The 26,075-nt window shown below is 40.7% G+C and overlaps 1 protein-coding gene across 13 annotated transcripts in view; it reads right to left on the bottom strand.

Annotated features, from left to right (window-relative positions):
- The window catches only part of EHMT1 (euchromatic histone lysine methyltransferase 1), a 146,832-nt gene that overhangs the window by 95,810 nt on the left and 24,947 nt on the right, over window positions 1–26,075 (bottom strand). For 3 of the 13 annotated variants that reach the window (XM_040324197.1, XM_040324201.1, XM_040324198.1), the window contains exon 1: window positions 12,957–13,036. The exons of 3 other annotated variants lie outside the window; for them this stretch is intronic. In XM_040324197.1, coding sequence (XP_040180131.1) covers window positions 12,957–13,025 — 69 coding nt within the window. In that variant the 5' untranslated portion in view covers window positions 13,026–13,036. 7 more of the 13 variants (XM_040324209.1, XM_040324210.1, XM_040324204.1 and 4 more) reach the window with 4 other exon arrangements.

The raw sequence follows: 26,075 nt of genomic DNA, 5'->3' as shown, positions 1-26,075 counted from the left end.
AAGCTGAATTTGATTGACAGAAGTGGGAGCCGATGGCGCTGCTGTGTCTCAGCAAATCAGGAAGGAGAATCTCAGACAGCTGAGACACTGGTGGACATCGCTGGACAAAGAGGGACCTTAGGTAAGTGTTAGGGGGCTGCTGCACACAGAAGGGTTTTTATCTTAATGCATAGAAGGCATTAAGATAAAAAACCTTCTGCCTTTACAACCCCTTAAATTGTTCCAGGTCAGTGAATCGGGTACTGAAGCCACACACAATCAGGCAACTAGCATTTCCTCTTAACAATTTAAATTAAATATATACATGGGGGTGGGCATATTTACTTATTAGATATGAACATTTTGCTTGGCTCAATGCATTTCTTGGAGTTTACCGACTATCTGAAAACAATACACAGGAGAAGGAGAGAGCTCTCCCTACAATTGCTAATCTACAAATCTCTTTAATTTACAAACCAAGTGAGGTCCTAGATTATTGTTATGCAGTCCAACGTATCACAAATAAAGAATATGTCTTTTTTAACGATTATCAGGGCTTGTCCATATCACATTAGGGCACATTAAAAACGGTTGCAATAAAGTTTAGTCAATAGTGCCTTGCGTTTTATCACCAGGCACGGCCCCCAACACAGTAGACACAAGCCTGCACACTAAAACCAGCCCGTTTAGTGCGCAGGCAGGTGAGACCGAGCCCTGGGTTTTACAACTATATTAAAATGTGTGTTACCTCCAACATTTCATATACCCAATATGTGCCTGTTGTACCATGTAATGGTAAACAGTATCCTGTTCTCTTTGCATTGCTTTCAGTTTACAAATACTTTAAAGTGGTTGTAAAGGCTGAAGGTTTTTCTGCATTAAGGAAAAAATTGATTACGTTTTATTGGACATATCCCCACATAAAAAAAATAAAACCCTCTAAATTAACAAATCATTACTGAGCACCTTACACCTTGTCCCGTCCCACACCCAACATTGACATGAGCAGAGCTCTCTTATATTTCTGTGACTTAAAAATAAAAAGATCCAACAACCATATGTTATACATGGATGCAGTCATGTATGTTACAGAAGAAAACCTGGCCATTTATCAAAAGGAGGATGAAAACATCATCATCTGCATTGTACAAAACATGAAACAAGTTTATAAGTCTACCCTCCAAGCCTGAACACTACATACATATTCAAATGTCATAGTCTGTACACACATTATGTAGCCTCCCTCAACATACTGCTGCAGCTGACAGCAACAAATAAAAATAGCTCATCTCAACTTTATTTTGTAAAGCAAGAGTTTAATTCACCCCCAAAAGCAAAAATCCTACAAAATTCCTTTCCAAAGGGCCAGTGTAAGCTGCTTTGTGGGTCAGCCCAACCCCCACCCAGCAAATATGTCTGCTGACAGCTCAGACCCAACAAAAGCCAACTGCAGAACACCGTCTGCTTTCACAATAAGAGTCCTCACTACCTTCCTCCCACTGAACGAAGCGTTAGCAGACCTTCTGTACTTGCTGGCTACAGCTCAAGGCTCACAACGGGCTTCCATGGTCAAAGAACAGCTCAGAGGTGGCCTGCCGTTCTAAATCTTCAAGTGGAGGGAAGCAGGGACACAAAATACAAGCAGCAAGCATGGAGCCTTTCCTTCAGTGCTGCCTCGTGCTATGACACAATATGTAGAGGAAGTCACATTAAGACAATGCTAGACAGAGTAGGCTGCTAGCTTGTATCACATAATTCAGCGACATGCTGACACAATTTAACCCAAAGTATCCTACAACAAAACCAAGAAGCCAGAACAAATACAAAGAGTAAAATCTAAAGTCCACTAGGGTCATTAGCACAGACAACAAAACCAGAGCACACAGGACTGATCAGGAAACTAGATGGGCTAAAGACTTCAGAGAAAATAGAAACAGGATGAAGCAATAATTTAAGAAAACATAATAATTGCAATATGCCCATCACTATCATCAATTATACCAATGTTGTTATCCTTAAAGGTAATTAACAATTATACAATTACTGTGGATAGTTTTTTCTTCCCTGAAAACGTATATTAACTGGTGGATTTTATTTTTACCCTATGAGGCCAATTTGGCCCCAGGTTCTTAGAGGACTTTATGTTTTGGCTTCTAAACTATTGGAAGTTTAAAAAGAGGATGAAGTTAAGAGATATTGTCCTTTCTCAGCCTCCTTAGCTATACAACAGTATGGCAACACTCATACAGGGTCATTTAAAGACCCAACCCTAATCCGAGGGTCGGGTACCGATCTGTTCTGACAGAAAAAATTGAAAGATCAGTTACAGGACTTATCTAACAAGAAACCGAAGGGTCAATTATAGAACTTTCTGACAATGTTCGTACCAGGAAATCGAAATGTCCTTTACAGACCTGATCTGACAATCATACTGAGATATTAAAGGATCACTTATGGTCCTGATCTGATAACACTCATATCAAGGAATCAAACAATATTTGTACAGAGAAATCAAGGGGTCCGTTATAGAACGGAGAATCTCCCTAATTACACAATACACATTCCCATATTTTCAGTGCCTGCTTATCCAAAGCCATTTCAGATTGAGAAGCCGACCACATATACACAGAGAGAGAGAGAGAGAGAGATACACACACACACATATATATGGTAATATATAGATACACACACACACACACACACACACATATATATATATATATATGGTAATATATAGATACACAAACACACACACACACACACACACACACACACTACATTGCTAAGACTTTAAGGGACTTTTCACAACACAAGACATACTCAAGATAAGTGATCACATGTGTAACCCCAATGCACCACATAAGACTTGTGTTGTTAGGCACTAGAGAAAGGGTGCATATACATTAATAGATTGATTGTGGGTCACTTACCACAATCAAGTCTTACCACAGTGGACCTTTTTATTCAACACATCAAATGCCAAGACCTTAAAGTTATGGAATACAGGGGCATTAACCCTTTACCATTAACCTGCTGATTAGATGAGCACAGTCAACTAAGGTTATCTTTGTGCTTCTGCTTCTTTTGGGATGTTCACAACGTTAGACTGTCTTGTATTCTGCATTACTTAAAGTAGAATTTTGCCTGGGGAAGGGGGGGGAATAAAAGTCAGCAGCTACAAATATTGTACCTGCTGGCTTTTAATATATGGACACTTACCTGTCCAGGGAGCCCGCGATGTCGGCACCCCAGCCGATTTTCGGATCGGCTGTCGGGTGCTGCCCCCGCCATTCATCGGAAGGGAAACCAGCAGTGAAGCCTTTCGGAAGCAGATAAGCGGAAGTTCCACTTTTGGGTCTAACTCCACTTTGCTGTAGCACAGGGAATGATAGAAAGTTGTCAACACCATAAATTCAGGCATTTATTTCAGTTTTATCCAAAATACATGCTCTTCAAATAATAATTGCATGAAAGCTCAACATTGAATTTCTTTAAAAATTTGGAATAGAGTAGGATAATCTTAAAACCTCTGTAAGGTTTCTACCGCTGTCTGTGAACCTAAGAAAACTGGACAAGGAAGGACAGAAAGTGTGTCACAGGGACATTGCCAAATAAATAAATAAATATGTTTGCTTGCAGCTGGACTATACGGTATATGGTTTTTACATCTACATGAAGTTCACAATAGATGGTTGTTCGTGTCCTCGGTTTTCAGCATACAAAATTGAAGGAGAAGTCGGTGTGATGAGAGGTTTCTCCACGTATAAGAGGATAAAAAAAAAAAAAAAAAAACTGAGATTGATATAGTTGTATATGTAAGCTTTGGGGGCGACTTGCATTGACTTCAATACAGAAGTCATTTTGCAAGTCACCTCTGAAGTCGTCTTGAGATCGCTTTGCCGAGTTGCCCCAAAGTTAAAGTTGGTTAAAGTTGCTAATGGCGCTTTGAAGAGCAGCAGACACCCTTTAGACTTTAGTTATAAAAAAATAAAATAAAAAAATTCTGTATTACAATTCCCTGAAAACATCCGAAGGCAGACAATTTTGGAAAATGGGATTTTGCCCTGGTTCACACTGGTATGTCAAATCGCATGTCAAAACGGCGGTATTGTCGCATCTGCGGCGCTGCACCGATATCAAAAAGTAGTTTCTGTACTACTTTTTGCGATTTCCGCCCGCGATTTACATTGAAACCTGCACAGATGACTCTAAAATTGCGGCCGAAATCAGGACTGCCAGCGGGAGTGAAATCCTGCGAGTTCAGCTGAACTTGCACAGCTTCACTCCCACAGCCCAGTGTGAACCTGGGCTAATAAACGGAGTATGTTGCAGTGATTGTCCCCAGACGCACGGTGCTCTCCCTGGGGACGCTTCACGAGACGACCGGCTCCGCCTGGCTTACCTGCCTTTGTTCAAACATCTTGGACTTATTGCCTTATACCGAACCCTTCATAAAAATTTGTCTGTTCTCGCCCCAGTATTATCTAATCAATGCTTACAAATGTTTTTGAGCCCGTCTTCATTATCCCCCCACGTGCGCCACAGGGCGACTGCCTGACCCAGCATATGATCGCCTTGGCCAGCAAAAGAACTCTCCTGACGAAGCGGTTCTATACCGCAAAACCGGTCGAGATCAATGGCTCCACCGATTAGATAAAAATGGTTTTGCTGCCCATCCGATTTGTGGGGTTTGTCCCCAATGTGTTTTATTAATTTTGTATATTGTTAAATAAATATTTGTATATTTTTATAACCTCGTTTCCTATCAGTGCCTCGAAAATCCCAATCCCACATTCTCTCCTCTATGTTGACCTATGGTATTAGCTATCAATCGGCCCCAAGCAGCCTTTTTGTTTCTACCTACTAGGTCCCACTATTTACAAATAACCGGGATGCTGGCACATCTGATTGATCTTACTATTAGCCTAATTGAGGCAATACTGATTGTTCAGTTAGTTGAAAATTAGTTTGATCTTCTGAAACATTAGCTCATCTATGGCCGCTCTCAATCTGTGGGCATGGGCTTTTAAAAACATTTGTTTAAGGCTGGGTTCACACTACGGTTTTCCCGTCCGTCAGCCGCATACGATTTATATGGAAAACCGTATGCGGCTGAAACGGACGGGAACGTATGGAACCGCACACATGTGCGTTTTCCATTAACATTAATGTTAAAGGAAAACGTATGCGTTTGCCATACTGTTTTAAAAACGACCGCAAAACCGTGGTTGAACACGGTTTTGCGGACGTTTAAAAAACGTTTTGCCAGCAAATCGTACGCACCCGGATGCATCTGAGTGCATACGATTTGCAATGCATTCTCTATCTATACGTTTTCCCGTCCGGGCCCGTACGTTTTCAATACTGAAATCGTATTCGGCTGACGGACGGGAAAACCGTAGTGTGAACCCAGCCTAAACCATCAAAAGTCCACAGGTATTTCTACTTAATCGCTTATGTCATTCAGGTTTAATCCATGCAACACAAAAACTGAATGACAAAAATAAAATACCTTCATATAAGAACTACTAGGTAAGTAATGAAAAGCAGGGTTTTAAAACAGATGTGTCAAAGACATCTCAAAACCAGTTGGGAGCAAGGCTCTGATCAATCTAGAAGGCTCCATGTACAACATGAAATTCAGATTATGCTACAGAACTTGGTCTCCTTTCCAGTCTTCACAGCCATCTGCAAGCAAGTCTAGGCACATTAAATGCAGATGATTACGATAGATAATTGCTCGATTCCACAGAGATATCACACAAAAACGCACACACCACACTTACATATTTTGGCTCCAAAGAATCAGGAGCTGTGATCAAATCAACAATCTTGGCCTAACAGAACTGTTCCCAGCCAGGTCTTGTACAAAAGGATACAGCAAGAGAGAGAGCACCAATGTAACTCCCCAGGTGTGAAAACACAGGCTTCGGCCTAGTCAAGCAGTCCCTCAAGTCTTCTGCTCTGTCATTAAAATCATGCCTGGCCTTTTTTTCCCTTTATTCCTTAGGATTGCAATGAATTAGATCATCAACCACCTCCCCCTACAGGCCTCTCCTGAGCATGCTCAAATAACACACTGCCATTTCTCCTGTGCAATGTTTACAGACTTGATGACCAGCCACTCACACAACCAGCTTCTAACCTTAACAATAAGTTCTCAAAACAGCAACTACAGCTTTTCAGATTGACAAGCTTCCCTAATCCAAAGCCACGCTGTATATTATATTTAGCCTACATTTTAGGTCTGTGCATATTTATTACTATGTCTCTCTCTAGCAGTACAAACCCTACAAAACAGAGCTCTACAACATCTGCAAACCAAGTTCATCTATTTAGTATATTGTTTAAAATAATGTGTGTAAAAGACAATGCACAAGTGCTGGTTCAGGATACAATGATGCAGCCGATTTAAATACCTTGCAAAGCGATCGGGTGGAACTGGAAATCCTTAATACTAAATAAGTGCATCTAAATGTGTCACCTTCCCCAACCTAAGGCCCTTTTATATCAGCTGGAACCCAAGTGTCCAGACCTAGTATACGATTTGTAATATCTTCTTTCAAAATGAGAGTGGGCCTCACTCTTATAAACGTGATATGTATTGCTTGTGACCACCAATCAGATCCCAGCTGTCATTTTACAGTTAAGAGTCACAACTACAAGGCACATTTATTTGCTAAAATTGCATAAGATTAATCCCGCTGGGCGATTGCTCGATATCTACATGGATAGTTGTGAAGTTTTATTACTAATTTTTCTATGAAGTAAAACCCTCAATTACCAAGATGCCCGAAGGCGAAGCAGTCTAGGAATATTTTTAAAATAATAAAATTATACATCGCATTCAAGAGGTTTTATATAAAAAACAAATCAAGTATCTTATAAAGCCTACATGTGTAGATTAATGCAGGTAATCCTGCCTTACAGCAAACTAAGGAAGAAAGGGGTATTATGCAGCGTGAAAAGGAAAAGACCTCCTAGGGGAAATTTCATTATTTGCCTTAAGACCCGTGGGGAGTAGACCCCTTGTGAACACACAAGAGAAACCCTGAAGAAGCTAGAAAAAAAAAATATTTTTAATGCCTATGGGGGGGGACATTAAGATTAAACAGGAAAAAAAGCTGAAAAATGTGTAAAATATAAACTAGAGTGGTTTTCCTGCTCAATTATTCTATTTTTCTATATTTGCATATGTCCGGGGACTAAAGATTTTCATTACAAACTCAAACCAGATCAACCTAAAGAGCTAAATAAAAATGTTTACTTTTTAAGTTGTTTGACCTGCTTACAATTTTTTTCCCGTTTACATAAAAAAAAAAAAAAAGAATCTGATGCAGAAGATAAAATATGAATTTACAGCGTCCCATCGGCCAACAAGCATGCATCGGTAGCCACTTTGTCCACTATATTACCAGCAGGCTTTAGCAAGCTTGGTACATCTTTATACGTTTAGATCTGGAGAACAAAATACATTTTACTCTGTTAAAAAGAAAGACCAAAGAACATTCAATAGAAAAAAAAAAAAAAACATTTCTGAGCACACAGTCTTTAAAATTCCAACAGCCTTCCAGAAAAGGCTTCAAATAGGTCGGAAGAGAAGATCTGTGAATTTTTTCAGCAGCAGGTTCATTTTTAACATTGATAGCGTAGTCTAGAACTACCACATCTACTGAAATCTTTGCACAACAAAGCAAGATTTAGTGTAAACGTGTGTCACATTAGAGTAAATGATAATAAGTACAGTACAGACTTGACATCCAGGCCTGGCACAGCTTCCATGTTTTCTAGCCCCCCTCCTACTCCTTTGTGCTAGAGCTTATAAGAGAAGATTGCGATGAACACAAAGAGACAGGAGCAAGATGGCAGACACACACACAGACAGACAGACTGTACCTGTATGTAGAAGTGCTATGGCCTGGTAGACAGATCAGACATTTTGAGCTGACAGTCTGCAATGTCTGGATGACGGAGCTCCCTCTACTGATCAGACATGGGGCATGGAAACCATTTAACAGAGCTCAGATCGGCAGCCATCTCACAGCCTGAAATCACCTCATGGTCTTCAAGAGGCACCTTCATCTGACAATTACTGCAGCCCTAAGCTCTTCCAGATAGCAACTTCTGCCCATCTCCTGCAAATATCTGGATAATAATCTGTGCTACAAAAGGTTTTATAAAGCAAGCCATTCATTTCCAGGCAACACAAAGCACTAAAGTAAAAAAAAAAAAAATCTTACTGAGCTGAATCATACAGGAGACGGCTCTGTCATGTACTTCATTGCTGGTGCCAATATTAAACGTAACCAGTTCCACCATAAATACAGCAAGCAATACCTGCCGTTTAAATTTACATCTTCACACGCAGGAGCGTGGCATACATGAACAGACCAGTGATTGAAATGAAAAGTATGCACAATCTGGCATTGATCTAATATCTATGATCATTTAGAGGCCCCCAGTCATTATAAGCTTGCAACTAAATCTAACAACAGTTAGTTAACTCTTCCTAATTTGTATCTGGGGCCAAGATTTAATGCTCTCACCTCCCAATAACCCATAAGGACTGTTCAATAAATTACAACAACTGGCCTCAATTTGAAAGCACCAATTCAGGAGAGACAATTTATTAAAGGATAGGATAATGGACATCACCACCAATGTTTCTATGTAATTGGTCAGCAAGCACTAGCCAAAAAGGCAAACACAACAAAAATAACAGAAAAGTCAGGAGCCGGTCATTCCAACCTACAAGCAAGCATGTTATGAAGAGAGATAACATGAATATTTGGGCAAACTACAAAAAACAAAAACAAAATCGGCTGTATCTTTTCTACATGTTTAGAATAGCCGACTCTAAGGACTTATATACTATCATAGTTTAAAGATTCACTTCCATAAAGCCCTTGTGGGAATTGGCACAAGTCTATAGATTAGTCAGGTTATAAAAATTTGTTTTGCTTGCGTTAAAAAAAAAAATCATACTGGAGTCTACCCAGCCAGTAGTGTGATTGGTCTTGATCTATAAGCTTTATCAATAATACTAATAAGCCAACTTACTGCGTAAAAAGACAAATGCTCTCCCGACAAAAAGGCAACGCTTTAAACGATATACCGTACTCCAAAATGATGAGCCAACATATACGATTAAAAATTGAATGCAGCAAATAGTATTCTATGCTGCAGAAAGCAACCATTTAAAGTGGGAGTTCACCCGAAACATTTTAACCTTAGATTGATGCTCATTTTGTCAAGGGGAATCGGGTAGTTTTTTTAAAATCTAAGCAGTACTTACCGTTTTAGAGCGCGATCTTCTCCGCCGCTTCCGGGTATGGTCTTCGGGACTGGGCGTTCCTATTTGATTGACAGTCTTCCGACGGTCGCATACATCGCGTCACGAGTAGCCGAAAGAAGCCGAACGTCGGTGCGGCTCTATACGGCGCCTGCGCACCGACGTTCGGCTACTTTCGGAAAATCTTGACGCAATGTATTCAACCGTCGGAAGACTGTCAATCAAATAGGAACGCCCAGTCCCGCAGCCCATACCCGGAAGCGGCGGAGAAGATCGCTCTCTAAAACGGTAAGTACTGCTTAGATTTTTAAAAAAATACCCGATTCCCCTTGACAAAATGAGCATCAATCTAAGGTTAAAAATTAACTTTTCGGGTGAACCTCCACTTTAAATCATTTTTTATTTGTTTTTTAAATCATCTGTTCAAACTGGATGAGAGATGTCTTTTTAAGACTGACACATGAGGCAGAAGCACAGGTGAAGGACGTTCTTTTGCAATTAAAGCAGAAAAATAAAGAAATCTGTTGGATACAGTTGTGTGAGGGTAAGATTTCATATTCCCCTTATGCACCATTAATGTCTCCCATTTAGGCAAATCTTAGGCAAGGCTCCCTAGCTACAACCTGCACGCCTGTCTATATATCTCACACACACACACACACTATGTCTGCTTCTTCATCACACCCAGTAAAAAAGCAGAGCTCACTGTGGAGCCTCATCAACAGTTTAGGCTGCTCCTGCTCCAATGACAGTTCTTAAACACTTGTTATTACAGAAGGTATGGAAAAGGGGGGAGGTTGAGGGATGCAATGAAATGCCATGGAAACTGCCAGCACAAGACTTATGCCCTACTTTTGCTAAAATAAAAAAACATACAATTAAATCAGACCGGTGTCTACAGTTCTGTAGGATGCAGCAACTATGTGCAAGTGAGAACATTTTTATACAATGGTTAATCTCAATCATGCAATCTCCGACGAGCCTCCGCTCAGACACTGCCCGTTATATGTTCCATTTACCATAGCTTAACTTTCAAAAAGGTACCCATAGCAACTGGATGAAAATGGGAATATAAAAGATCTAGTTCCCCCTTTGTCCATGAATATGTGCATTGCTAGTCACATAACCTATACTTCTACATTGGTCAAGTGGTGGTCTACCTCAAGTGAAAAAACGGGTTTTCATGTAGAGGTTCTGATTGGCTGAATTAACCACACTGTGAGCAATGCCATGGCACCAGAAGAGTTAAACATTCCAAGCATTCTAGTAGAAAACATTTATCTTTGCCTCTTTCACCATTAGTTTATATAAATAAATGTGAGGGTGAAGTTATAGGATCAACCCAAATTGGCCATAATGTGCACATTCAACTTGAAGTCGTGTTTAAAAGCTTACCACACACATTACAATCTTAGTGTACAATCTTTTAATTATACTATCTACTTTTCCAGACTTTTTTTTCTATGTACTTGCGCGTATTTTCGAGCATATGCATTTTCGCAAATTTGCAGCAATTTTGTGGGCATTTTTGCACACGCTCTTGCTCGCGTTCTTGTTCTGCAGTATTTAAATGGTCATTTGTGCGCAATCAAGTGTATTTGTGTGCATGAGGTGTAAATTACTGACCAAAAATGCAGACTTTTCTATTTTATTCTTTCTGAAGAATGCACAGCGCTTGTTTACGCGCCTGTGTGCATAGGCACATTACAATTAATGGGCTGTATTTTAGCTCAGTAAAAAATAAAATAATAATCTGTAATGAGCTACAGCGTGCAATAGGCCTTAGATTCCCTAAAACAGTGTCATATGAGGACCTACCGAAACTATCCAATCTGTATCAAAACAAGCAGAAGCTTGCACTACATAGTTGCTTTTGGATTAAGGCCCCATTCACACCTGAGTGTAGCGTTTTTGAGCGTTTTTTCCGACGTTTTGTCACGCGTATTTGCACGTTTGCATACAGCGTTGTCTGACGTTTTTGAACTTCGTTGTTTTTTATTTTAGCCAATAGGAAAAATGATCATCTCTTTCATTATTTGTTGCTATGTTTGTTTGTAGATTTTTTTATCTTCTTCCTGGGTGAATATTCTATTTCACAGAACAGATTAAAGCGACAAAACGCCGTAGAAACGCTCGTTGTCGCGCTAGACGCTTGAATCAAGCGTTTCCATTAGTTTCTATGGGAATACAAACGTTCAAAAACACCCAAATCAGCCCAATTCGAGCGACAAAAAAGGGTCCAGAACTTGTTTGAGCTTCAGGCGTTCGGCTTCAGGCGTTTTGGAGTGGAGATGTGAACCATCTCCATTGAGAACAATGGATTTTTTCCCCTCTAGCGTTTTATAGCTTCAGGCTACAAAACGCTCAGGTGTGAATGGGCCCTAAAAGAGAATGTGCAGGTTGACCAATGTGTGTGTTTAACTCGTGGTGTTAGTACAACCATTTAAAACAAATTTAAAAAAATCTTTGAAGAAACATGCACTGAAACAATATTAAAGATTTTTTTTAAATCTGAAATAAGGATTATTGACACACCAGGAAAAAAGAACACAAATTCTAAATGAATATTTTTTTTTAAATGAAATGCAATCAATGAGTTACTGCCAAAATTAGCTTGTGATAGATAGAGATACCATAGTGGCAAGATAAAATCAATAACATTTATAGGACAGGTGAAGAAATGTGCATTTTGTAAGATCCACTTGTCACCCAAAAAATAAAGCACGTAACTAAATGACCATTTTTACTATAACTAAAGAAATGTGGGTCAGAAACCTTGTCATTGAAACCCTGTAATTAACTAAGAAATACAGCTCATTTTCTATGGCATTGTTGTCCAATAGCCCAGGCTGTCATGTTAGCCAGAACAAATGATATCCCAATTTACAGCAAAAGTGTCTGAGGATAACAAACACCTTATGGGTCTCTTTAGGATTAAAAACAAACCCTACTGATCATGTGACTAAATGGATCGAAACTATTTTGGCTTTGTCAATGTAACAGCCAATGTATAATTAACTATTGTTTGCCAAACCACGTTGCACTTCTGGCTAATAAAGACCAAGCTGTTAAACCCCCCCCCCCCCCCCATATAAACACTGAAGAACATTTTCCAAAGATCCCAGCATAGTACATCACAGTGTATAAACTGACATTTGTCAGTACAGTCAACATTCTTCCCCCTAAATATTCTTCTGTGAATATTAAACTGCTGTGTAAGTTCTGACATCTGAGCAAATATGGACACGAGATGCATGCAAAGAAAAAATAAATCAGAAATACGTTTCCTGCATAAAAACCTCAAAACATCACCACTCGATCTGACCCCTAAGCAATCTGCATTCACCCAGATACAAAAAGACTAGTCTCAGAACACTGTAAAATATAATTCAGAAACTGAAAATGCTACAAAACGCAGTGTCTATGGATTTCAACTAGGAGGACACCTCTGCAGAGAGTTAATAAAGAGGGATCCATCTGGATAGCAACCCCTAATGGTAAAATGCTGTTAAACATAACAGCAATGTATGGACACTACAACTTGAACAAGGATTTCCTGTGTAACTTGGCATTGGTTTCAGACATTCACAGAGCCAACGAGACCTGTGAAGCCTGGTGACCTCAGACAAAGAAGACTGAGCTCTAGAGAGACACAGGACAACTCAGAGAAGTGACAGCACCTTACCAAGGATAACCTGTGGTGCTCAGCACCCAGCAAACTGTAAAGCTCCCTGTGGTCTGCACCAGAAGCCATTATACACAGAGTGAGACATACAGGCCTGAGAGAGTCAGCAAACGTCTCTGTATTTTCTCTTCTTCCTTGGTCCAAAAGCTTCTAAACACAGTCACATGACCTAGCTCCCTCTATAGGTAAAATGAAAATCACACACACAAAGCATGCTTGGGGCACCATTTCATACAGGCAGCCATCCCAGAGTGCTCACAAGGACAGCCATGAGACTCAGCTTTGTTCTGGTCTCTTCTGGGCCCAAATCATCTGCCAGGCGACACAAAGACACTGAGTGCATGCAGCAACTGGCTAAAACATTCCCCACTAAGAAAAAGCAGTTATATTAGCACGCCATGCAAAGGTATAAACCTTGTTTCCAGCATTATTGTTCTGTATCAACTCTTTCTTTTATTTACTGGAACTAAAAGAAATGCTTACATGTATCCTGGTACATGAGAAAGGCAAAGATTCAGTCCACCCCAGAAAGAAGCCTATCATATCAAACATAACAGCCCTTTGCACAGAAAACAAGAAGGGCTGCGAGATCAAAATTCAGTTTTCAGTGACATGAATAGTGGAATCCTTCTCCGATGCAAAAGTTCTGGCATTTGAGGCCGATCCTAATCGATGGATGAGTCTCTTTCAACCTACTTAACCATGTACCTACAGTATGGAAATGGGCTGGAATATTTCCTGATTTATAGTCAAGTAACTGCTCTGGTATAACGGGCACAACATTGTGCTCATCCAATACTGAGGCTTTACATTGGGGGGGGGGGGGGGGGGATATATTAACAAATACAATACAAAACAAAACTTATTCAGAGATTAGCCATGTGTTCTGTGAATCACAGAACAAAAGATAATAATAATCTCATGGTTTAGGTCAGTCTTTGTGTAACATCATCCTAAAACAGAAGAGTCCTTTAGTATCTACAATGACTAAAAAAGTCAGCGACGTTTAGGATTCTAGAGCCTAACCTGGGGCGCGAGAGGGGGGCTGTCCATTTTGGTTTCTCGTTTTGTTTTATAATAGCCTTTGTAGACAGAATAATTAAATTGTGTTACATTTTATATTTAAGGGGGTTATATTGAGAACTGATTTGTAGAGAGGCAATAAAAGGAGTGAGCCCTGGAGGTGTCATGTAATGTGTCTCCAATGTATGATAGTCTCCAACAACTCTCATAGCATGTCTCTGACCGTCTTCTGTAGTATGTTCAGAGTCTCCAATTATCTCTGGTCTGAATTGTAACACATGAGCAGAACCAGGAGACATCACCCTTTAGAAGAGAAATGTAAAATGTGGCAGAACTCGGACCCCATAGGATTCGGACACTGGCTTTGATGAAAAGGTGACCAGCCAGGTAAAACCCCCTCCCTCCGATTTCTGACCGGAGCCATCTGTGTACGGGGTGGTTTCATTCCAAGGGGTTGGTGTGCTGTGATTATTCTGGGTGTTCACAACTTTATTTATTTATTTTTTTCGCTTGATTGTATAAAAGCAATACAAAGAGCAAGATCAAATACACAGATGGGATTAAATCCAATAAATAGATTTTACAGTACAAAAATAAAAAACATTTCTTGGTTCCTCAAGGAACACAGAATTCAGAAACAATTTGAGACATCTAATAAGGGATGGGCAATGGCAAAAAAACACAAACAGGCCTACACAACAACAAAACTTGAGGCTGGCCTGCAGCTCCAAAAAGTGTCCTGAAGTTGGCATCAGATGAAGCCTGAACAGCCACCTGGTAAAAGGTTTGAACAGAAGACCAGGTGGCAGCCTTGCAAATCTGGGAAACAGTCGGAGGCCAAAAAGCCTAGGATGCACTTATGGACACAGCAGCGTGTGCGTCAACAGAAAAGGTCAGAACCTAATGCATAAGATCATAAGCTTGGATGATATTTCTTAGCTATAGAGAAATGGTGACACGAGAAGTTAATTCCCCTTTATGGAGACCATCAGGGTTGATAAAATGGAAGTCATTCTCTAATAAAACGTAGTGACTGTGAAGTTGGCAAGCACACCACAAACTAAATCTAGATAATGAGGGGAGATGATCTTCTGATGCACTAAAGCCGAACAGAAGGACAGAAGAACAATGTCCTAGTTGAGGTGAAAATAGGAAAACACTTTCAGAAAGGAAGGATGCTATAAGCCTCAACATGACCTTACTCATGCGCAAGAGCAAAACGTTTTTTTATTTTCTGTTTTGTTGTTTTTTTTTTTAACAGAAAATAATCTGTCAGCTCAGACACATACCTTGCAAATGGCGACAAGGAGCACAATTTTGTGAGTAGGTCCCAATGCACAGGGGGACTAAACTACATACACATTGGGATATACAACCTCTTCTCTTCTCCTCCAGCATATACACTTACTTGCAGACTATTACTGGTTCGTGGGGTTCCAGCGTTTGGCTCCGGGCGAAGGGCACAGGTGTCTGACAGCTGCTGGGGCTGGCTGATGCTCCTAGCTCTATGAATGTTTAGGGCACTATGCACCCAAAGACAAATGCCCAAAACACAAGCAGTCTGCATTCTGGGCATTCATTCCTGGGTGCATATTGGCCTAAACATTCTTACAGCTAAGTGCACCATGACAGGTAGGTGCACAAAAGTGCTACATGACAGGCACCCAGTACAAAAGTCTTCTAGAATGGGAAAGTGGCCTTTGGAACTAGATCCAAAGTGCTGAGATTTGCCCCTTGATGGCACTCCGTCAAATGCTAATCCAGGCCGAACTTCAAAATAGTTAACATTTCATTCTATGAAAATACTCTGTGGGATGAATCTTATTTCCTCATACCAACCAAAGAATGTCTTCCATGTGCTATGAAAGACTTTCAGGGAAGTGGACTTCCTAGCTTCCAGGATTATAGGAAGCGGAAAGGCCCTTGTCCCTTAAGTCCTGGGTTTCAACAGCCATGCCATTAAAGCCAGTGACCGTGAGACAGGATGGCAAACGGGTCCTTGGAACAGAGGTTTCTTACAATCTAGAAGAGCCCACGGAGAGCACCCACCAGACCAGAATGAAGACAGTGCTTTGAGATGCAAGATGAGAAAGATGCCCCCTTTCGGTTTGTGTGAAAAGGTTTGAGTAGAACCTCCAAATTCTTTCCACCGCAGGCATACACCACCCCCCTTCTCCCCCCCCCCCCCACAATATGGAAATGAAGACCACGCCTTTTCAGGATGAAGATTTGTCAGCATGTTTAAGGGATTTGGAAGGTTAAGGTTTGTAGTTGGGAAAGGGGTGAGCTTTCCTTGTCGGAGGTCCTAGCTTCTTCTGCTTGGAAAGGTTAGAGGAGGGTACTCCCGCCACCCATGCCATCCTTGATGAGGGTGTCCAGCTCTGAAAGCATATGCACAGAAAAAAGCTTTGCAACATTCAGCCAAGGAGTCCTCTGCATATTTACTGACAGGAGACTAAACAGAAAATAGGAACGAAATGCTACATAAATCTGCCCTTATGGCTCCGGGCAGAAATGCAAGGGGTGTTTTCAAAGTGATTTCTCAGAAAAATAAAGCATGAAGACATGGATGGATGTGTTTGCTTGCTTTTATTAGGCCCTTGGAGCATTATTGTCCTCACTGTCAGCAACAATGGGGTATAGTTCTGGCCACTGATGTCAACAACGGGGTACTATTTCTTCCACGAACACCAATGATGGTGCACTATTCCTCCTGTTGATACCAATGATGGGGCACTATTACTCCCCTAACACCAATCAGGAGGCACAATTTCTCCCCAATACCAATCATGGCCCAAACTGGCCCTTTGTTTAGAAAGTTTGGAGATCCCTGCCCTAGACAAGGGTCACAGCCAAGGCAAGTTGCAATGCAGGAGCAGCCAGAGAAAACAAGGTTCTGGAAAGTCTCCAAAAACTGTTGTCAATGGGATCTTTAAAAACAGGCACATATTTCCTGAAAATCATCAGTGCTTAATTAGGATAGGATACTGCCGTAATCAGCAAGTGACGGCCCAATTCCTTGGCTCCTTAAACAGGTATAGGGCTGCCAAACATTTTGGAGGTGTGAACAGTTTATCAGGACCATTCTAATCGTCATAAAGGATGTCTGGGATAACACGTGAATTGGAAAAGTCCTGGTAGACTTAGGGCCTTTAAAGCCCCGCACACACAGGCTGAATGTCGGGCGACATCAGCCGATTCAATAAAAACTGGTTTCTGTCGGGACGTGCATGCTGAAAAACCAGCACCGGGAATGTTCTGACAGGGGGATGCCCCCCACCAGAACACACCAGCTCAGCGGGGGAGAACACTGAACATCGGACTGATAATACAGTGGCTCCAACCGGAGCTGTCACTCATGGTGTGTACCAGACTTAAAACGGGTTGTAAAGGTAAATGTTTTTAATGCCCCCCCCCCAGCACCCGTTTTACTTACCTCACCCCTCAAAAGTCCCGCGCGTGTCTCCGTCATCCTGTTCGGTTCCCAGCCTGGCCGTTGATTGGCTAGGTTGGACGGATTGATAGCAGCGCTGTTGTCAATCACATCCAATAATGGGGCGGGCCGAGTGATACAGTCGGCGGCTATGGCCGCCGCTGTATCACGGGAGCGCACGCGCAAAAGCTTTCCACCATACTCACATGAAGGTGGAAAGCTCTCGCGAGGAGGAGCCGAGGCAGACCCCAGAAGACCAGGTTCGGGGACACCCTGTGCAAAACGAGCTGCACAGTGGAGGTAAGTATAACATGTTTGTTATTTTACCAAAAAAAAAAAATTCTGCCTTTAGTGTTCCTTCAAGGCAGTGTTTTTCAACCTTTTTCAGTCGCAGAAACCCTGTAAAATTCTGCACAGGCCAATCATTCCCTGATGTCTTGACACACCTAACCCATAATCATCCAACAGCATTACTAACAGCCTACGAGGAGGATTGCTGAGACCATCCTTCTAGGCTCTTTACTTGCCATGGCCTGGTAAGTGCACACATCATAGGGAGAGGGATTCACCAAAAGAGTGAGAATGGGTGTCAGAGCTTACTGCACAGCAAAGCACTATTCTTTGGATCCCTCCTGTGGAACTGTTATCTAATTATCACCAGCACTGCATTTATCGGCAAGTTACATCAACTAGGAAGATGTAGGAGCGCAGTTCGTTTCTGTCACGCAAATTTATATCTATCAACACACATTATATATATATATATATATATATATATATATATATATATATATATATATATATATATATATATATATATATATATATATATATATATATATATATATATATATATATATATATATAAAAGTGCTAGCTATACATGTACCAGCGAAGGGGTGGAGTGGAGGGATAAAGTTTTGTAGGGTGAAGAGCGACTTGAAGGGTTTCTGAGAGTCAGAATCAGATAGCCTCTGTGACAAAGGGACTCTGGCTACAGGCAGATCAGATAACAATTCTGCAGGGGAAGGTGAAGAGGTATTTTTATGACCTCTGCACTAATGGGCTGGTCATATATTACACAACTTTCTTGTATAATTTTATTTTAGATTTAACAAAACTCTATAAGAAGAGGTCAAACCTCAATCTTTTCAATGTGTATGCAATCAGGCAGGCCCTTGCACTGCATAGTTGAAGGTAAATCTAAAGGAAACTGAATAAGCTAAATCAGCTATAGTCAGGAATTAAGATTACAATTTGGCCCATTAAATCCATGCCTGAGATAGTGAAGACACTAAAGAAAGTTAAGGGAGACTCCAAGAAGTCAAAATTTCAGTCAATGTCAAGCCCACAAGTGGGTACTCTGCTGGTAGCACTGGAGCGGTTAGTGGATTGAGGGACTCATTTCAAAAGGTACTATTCCCCATGTAATGGGTCGTGACATGTTGTTGTGCTGCAATGCAGGGACAATACATAGAGCACGCTCAAGCATGACATTCCACATAAAAAAATTACATTGGCCCTAAAGTTCTCAGCATTAACCCTTTTTGTCAGAAGATATAAGGCTATCAAAGGCACAAATGGTCCCATTGAGAAGGCAGCTTCTGGTGTTCAGCCCCACAGCCTACACACAAAGCAAGTCTCCAGAGATTAGGTCACAGCTCTGGACCCAGTAAGCACTCCATGGGGGGTGTAGTTATAAAGGGCTGGTTCCTGTTTATCAGCATGCAAATCATCCTATAGACAGCAGTTTCTCTTAATTGTCTCTGAATCCCGAGTCCTTCAATGAACAAAGAAAGAATTGTGTTTTGTGAGCCCAACATATATTCAAAAACAGTCACATAAGCTCCTTGCATAGTACATACAGTGCAACCTGGATCAGTATTGGAGACAGTAAGTGGCACATACATACAATCAATCATTCTATTTTCTGCATAAAACCTTCAAAACACATCAAGATCCCAATAACCAACTCATAAGCTTCCGATTAGAAATTCTGCTTTTACTACGCTACACAAGGACTTAAGCTGGTCATGCATTATACAATTTTCTTGTTCAATTTCCTTTAGATTTACTTTCAACTATGTAGTGCACGGACCTGCTTGATAACAACTTGAAACTGTTTAGGTTTGACCTCAAATTATATGGTTTTGGTAAATCTAAAAGGAAAATTGTACAATAAAATTGTATAATGTATAGCTAGTGTTAGAAAGAGGTCTTAAAAAAAAATCAAAGAACAGGTTTAAGAAACTGAAAATGGTAAAAATGCAGAGTGTGCATGGCTTTCACTCAGAAGGAAGCCTCTACAGACAGCTAATGAAGAGGGAGCCGTCTGCCTTGTAATGACAGCGCAGGAAAGACCATCAATAAACAGCAATGTATAGAGACTAGAACTAGAGCAAGGATATCCTGGTGTCAAAACACTGAAAGAGCTAATGATACCTGTGAAGTCTTGTAGTCTCTAAATCCAGAGACACACAAGACATCTCAAGTAATAGTAGCTCTTTTAGGACAACCTGTGGTGCTCAGCACCCAGCAAACTGTAAAGCTCCCTGTGGTCTGCACCAGAAGCCATTATACACAGAGTGAGACATACAGGCCTGAGAGAGTCAGCAAACGTCTCTGTATTTTCTCTTCTTCCTTGGTCCAAAAGCTTCTAAACACAGTCACATGACCTAGCTCCCTCTATAGGTAAAATGAAAATCACACACACAAAGCATGCTTGGGGCACCATTTCATACAGGCAGCCATCCCAGAGTGCTCACAAGGACAGCCATGAGACTCAGCTTTGTTCTGGTCTCTTCTGGACCCAAATCATCTGCCAGGCGACACAGATCTGAGATGACATGTCAAAAACTGTATGTTTTACTGTACTCCAGGCTGAAGCACAAACTACTATCCTTCAAAACATCCATTGTAATAAAAAAAACAAAAACTTTCAATACATAACTGACCTACTGTACACCACAACCTTTGCCACTAATTAATAACTTTAAATATTCCAACATTAAAGAGCAACTTAAAACACACCATCTATTCCAAGGTACCTGCAGGCAATGTGTGTCATGAAAATACTATACATGCCAACTATACAGGAATACCAAGTTTTCTTTCTCTGGCAAGGCATGGGTCAGGTGTAATAGTCTAAAATACAAAAGTTTATCATACAAAAGATAGTCATAACATTAACAGCGATGAAACAAAATCAAAACGGTTATTGGCGTCTCTTCCAAGAAGGGGAAATCGTTTTAGTATTGAGAAGAGAGAGAGTTAGCTTTCTAGTTGCCCAAAATTCATTGCTCCTTTGTCATTTTCCACAAAAGGAGTATATGCTTTAAAATAGATGTAAACCCTAAATGAATCGTTGGACAAAGCACCAAGTGTCAAGCACTTTTTTTTATTATTATTAAAAAAAATATAAAATTACTTTTTTTTAAATCCTTTGTTGCATACCAGTACTGCAAATCTGCATCACCCACTTCCTGTCTACATGCACTCCAGCGATGGCTGCATGGCATAACTCAGGGTGGGTTTCCTGATAGTGACAGCAACTGATCGCGTCTGTGCAATGTGTGTTGAAATTACCACTTATAATCTTAACCAAAAGCACATATGGCAGGGTGACAACACCTGAGCACAACTGGGAAACCAGGACAGAGCTCCGTCACCCTAAAACAAAACATATTGAAAATTACTTTTAAAATTAGGATGATAAAAGATTATAGCGATTCAGTTACGGTACATATAATGAAGGCTGGGGTTTTAAACATTAAAAAAAAAATATATAATAATAATGAGGCGCAGCTTTCTCAGTAATATTATATATATATATATATATATATATATATATATATATATATATATATATATATATATATATATATACACACACACACACACACACACACACACACACACACACACAAACACACACCCCATGTTAATACAAAACAGTTATTTCATTCAAACAATGTAATGTATTTTTATCAGTTACATGTAAAACAAGCTTAGATTTAGTGACGGTTCACAGTACCGCAACTTGGAATCCGACTCGTGTCGCCCCCAAGTCGTGCGACATGAGAAAATCAATTGAAATGAATGATATACACTACTGAAGTCGCTCCGACTTCAGAAAAGGTTCCTGTACGACTTAAAGATGACTTCTTTCCGACTTGTACCCATTGATTTCAATGGAAGTCGCCTCCAAAGTCGGATCACTCTCTTAACTGAAGCAACTTTACAGGATAATAAAATAGTTTTCTCGGGCAAACCCCTCCCTCCCACAGAGCTGATTATTCTGTGATTGGCCACAGCCAAAGGTGCCTGTCCTGGAGGCAACTTTAAGTCACGTTGTAAGTTGCTCCAAGTGGCGCTGAAGTTGTCTTGCAAAGTCGCACTGTAAATCAGGTTGCCCCTGTGTGAAACGGCACTAACTAGAAAAAATCAAGAAAACTGCCCCAGAAAGAGACAAGAAAAATAGAGATTCTCGTCTACAATTGGATCTGGTTTTAGGGAGAACTCCAAGAACTGTACAACTTTTTCAAATAATTAATAATGTAATTTAAAGGGTGGCATTAAAAACCGGGTACACACTTTAATTTGATCAATATTTACCTTACAAAATAGTTAGAAATAAAATATCCCATTTCAGCTTGCACACTTTTTATAAATCCACGCTTATGATTTCAGTGTACTATATCCTCACGTTCCTATATGTGGCAGAGAGGTTTGGTGAGTTTAGGACATCTCTCTAGCTATGGCAGACATTGTTCCCCAAAAAAAAGTGTATAATCAATAATGATAATCCATGCAGATGCTGGAAAACCAATTTTATACTTCAATACTTTTTTTTTTTTAAAGCTATGAAATAGATACCCCACGCCCCATAACTTGGTATTGTAATCTATCAGTGGTTTTCATTTGCATTGAAGTTTTCCTCAATTATAAATTTAAAGTGTTACTATGAAAATATATAATGTAGGAAGATAAAAAGACAGGCTACAATGATTGGAAAATACTTGTCTTAATAAAATGGTCAACCCATCAACAAGATAACTTCAACCAAGTTTTACAACTATAAAAGGAAATGTCGGATAAAATCTGATGTGGTCATGGCAACCAAGCTAATAAATGTAAGAAAGCAAAATGCCTACCCCAATCAGATTCAAATTAGACTTTTAATTTAAATCCACATCAAGGCACCTCAAGACTGAAAAAAAAGACCACCTGTGTTTTCCGAAAAACAATCAGATTCCTGCTCAATTGTTAATAGACAGAACAAGTGCAAAGTGTTACAGTAACCTATAACAACAGGCTTTAGTTTACCATGGCTAAACCTGTAAAACATGAATTCTGAATACACACATTAATTATTGCATACTGTCACCGCTTTCAGCAAACGTCTTTTTTTTTCCTATTGCAGGTTTTAAAAGAAAGGAAATAAAAAAAATCTGTGGAAAATCGGCAATACTTTTTTTTTAGACACTGTAAACTGTGACCCAAAGTTGCCCAATGTTGTGCTGCTCCCCTTCACTGTTAATAGCTATATTCCCAGAATCTGTTTGAGACAGCAGCAAATTCAACCTCAATCTATTACTAATCTTGTCTGACAAAAAGCAAATAATGACAATTTAAAGCAATTTTCTTCCAAAACAGTGAGAAATAAGTATGGTCAACAGCAGTCACAGCACATCCATACAAAAAGGAAAAAAAAAATGCACACATGTTCTTGCATGGCCCTTGCATCTTACATACATTGCACTAGCCTGTGTACTCAGCTTTAGTTCCATTTCAGAAGTGGCTTCTGTCTGGATTGCATTGTCCTAGGTCCTGTAGACTTCAGGGCCTACTCCACAGCTCCACACACACGTTCCAGACACAGTGTGGGTGCAGCCAGACTTGGGGCATGCTCAGTGCCGTCTACAGCTCAGAGCCATTGCATAGCATTCAACAGAAAAAAAAAAAAAAAAAAGGAGGAAGTGAAAAGCAGACTAGCTAATCTACCAGCTCTACCACAGCATCAACCTTCATCCCAATTACCTAGCAAGCAAATGTGGACGAAGGTGAAAAACATAGACAGATGAATGGAATAGAATAAAATAAAATAAAAAAACAGAAAAAAAACACACAGACTACAAACCTACTTTGAAGATCCAGACCAAAAACCTATGGAATGCAGCAGCTGTACACAAGATGGATTGAATATCTACATTTCCAAAAGTAATTGCCAAGTAATCCTTAAACAGTTAAACTGCAGGTTTTTACAAATATAAAAGATGAAATATCAAGTTACCCCTTATATAAATGACAGATGCCTGCCACCAATATGATGTCCCTTAGTGGCACAAACATGGATATAGAAAGTGTGCAGCCTGATCTTCTGAGCTTTCAGTCATTGCTGGCCTCCTGAAAATACTAGTGGTCTGGCCGAGTTAAGTCTTAGAACCAGAATAGCATGCTGCGAATGTCAGCAACCCTTGTCTTTTTTTGTCCAAGGCCAGCAACAGAGAACGCACTGAAACCAAAGCATCCACCTGACCGCCAGCAAACCAACATTCTCAAAAGGAGAGGTCAGTAATGACAGCCTATATCATTTCTAAATCTCCAGATTGCACAAAATGATGGGAATCAACATTGCATTTGTTATGGAAGTTGCACTTAGCCACTTTTTTTTTTAAGTTCGCATGCTTCCTCCGGGGTTGTTGTACCTTTTACTTGGTTCACTATTGAGTCACTGACCTGGAACAAACATGCTTATCAGATTTGGGGAAAAATTATACGTACACGCTTGTTCTAAAACCATCACTCCCCAAGTTGCAAATTAAGCATTCGATCCTGAAGCATGCAACTTCAAAACAAGCTAGCAATATATCATGTTTGACGGGTCCCCTTTAACCCTTTCACTGCCAAGCCTTGTGCTCCACTTTAAACCTCTGGTGACCAGTCCATTTTTGCAATGTTTCCCTTTTAATTTTTTACTCTTACACCTTTCAGAGTTTGTAAAAGACCCCACAAATCATCAATTTTCTGAAAACATAGGACCAGTTGGATAAAAAAGATGGTGCTGTTGATTCACATTAGTTTAATGAATATCAGTGATCAGTGGCTTGTCATCAGCTAATCACGGCCATTTGTTGTCACATAGGGAACCATGCGCTTCTAAGCAGAGGGGGGAAAGCAGCCATTATAAGGCAATCTGACCAGGTGAACTCGAAACGGATTGGTGCCACCATACGCCTTATGTCAGTGGCAGAGAAAAGTTTAAAGATGAAAAACTCATCATCTTCGATTTACCACTTTATGAATCTGTCACTTGGAACCAGTGAACTCAGAGCCACCCTGCATACTTATTAATTTCTTTGACTAGTGAGCCTAGGCGTTTTGCCTTTTGAGGAAGCGTACACTTGTCAGCCAGCAGCATTGTTAAATAGAAAGATGGAGAGGAATTCCGTGCAAATTTTCTTTTGCCTACATCACCACATGTATTAAAAAAAATTAAAATAATATATCTAATCATCCATGAATGTTGTTACAAGGAAAAAATAGGATTTTTGTACTCACCGTAAAATCCATTTCTCTGAGTTCATAGACGGACACAGCCTTCTTTGACATTAGGGTTATGCTTCTTCCTACCAGGAGAGTTTAGGCAGAATTTAACAGCACTTAAAGTGTTAAAACCTTTCCTTCGTGCAGCTCCTCCCAGGGGGCGTGGCTCCCCCAGGCATAACTCACACCCTGCTCTAGGAGCCTCAGTCCGTAACAAGCAGTACAAACCAAGGAGGGGTGGGTGCTGTGTCCGTCTATGAACTCAGAGAAATGGATTTTACGGTGAGTACAAAAATCCTATTTTCTCTTCCGTTCATAGACGGACACAGCCTTCTTTGACATTAGGGACGTCCCCAAGCAGTGTCAAAAAAATTAGAGGGGTGGGAATACAACACAGCAAACCAGGTTACACCCCAAACAAAAACCAGAGTTGCTCAACGGAGAAACTCCAATCATAAACTGCCGCCCGTAACACCTGCGGCTGAAGGAGGCATCAAAAGATGCACACACATCCACCTCGTAAAACTTTGAAAAAGCGTGGATTGACGACCAGGATGCATCCTAACACCGCTGTAACACAGAGGCATGATGCCGGAAAGCCCAAGAGGCCCCGATCGCCCTGGTCGAATGCGCCATAACCCGAAAGGGGGGCGCACGCCCCTTTAGGGCATAGGCCTGAAGCACCATCCGTCGGAACCACCTAGGAATGGTGGCAGACGAGACTGCCAGGCCCTCTTGTAGGGCCAGCCACCGACACGAACAGTGAGTCCGACTTCCGGAATGGAACCGTAACATATAAGTACACTCGTAGGGCCCGAACCACATCCAGAGGATGCAAAGTGGCCTCCTCCTGGTATTTCGGCCGAGGACATAAGGATGGAAGAACAATGTCCCCATCAATGTGAAAAGCCGAAACGACCTTAGGGAGAAAAACAGCTGCGGCCGCAGCACCACCTCATCCTTACGGATGACCAAGTAGGGAGCCTTGCAAGACAAGGCCGCCAGATCAGACAGACACCCGTCTGATCGAGGTAATCGCTACCAGAAATAAAATCACCATTTGTGACAATAAACAAAAAACCTCCCAAATGTCCTCAATTGGGAGCATCCCGAAGCAC

The sequence above is a fragment of the Rana temporaria genome, chromosome 9 (assembly GCF_905171775.1).
Source record: "Rana temporaria chromosome 9, aRanTem1.1, whole genome shotgun sequence".
NCBI lineage: Eukaryota > Metazoa > Chordata > Amphibia > Anura > Ranidae > Rana > Rana temporaria.
The sequence above is the reverse complement of the archived record's forward strand: the minus strand, read 5'-3'. Positions and strand labels throughout refer to the sequence as shown.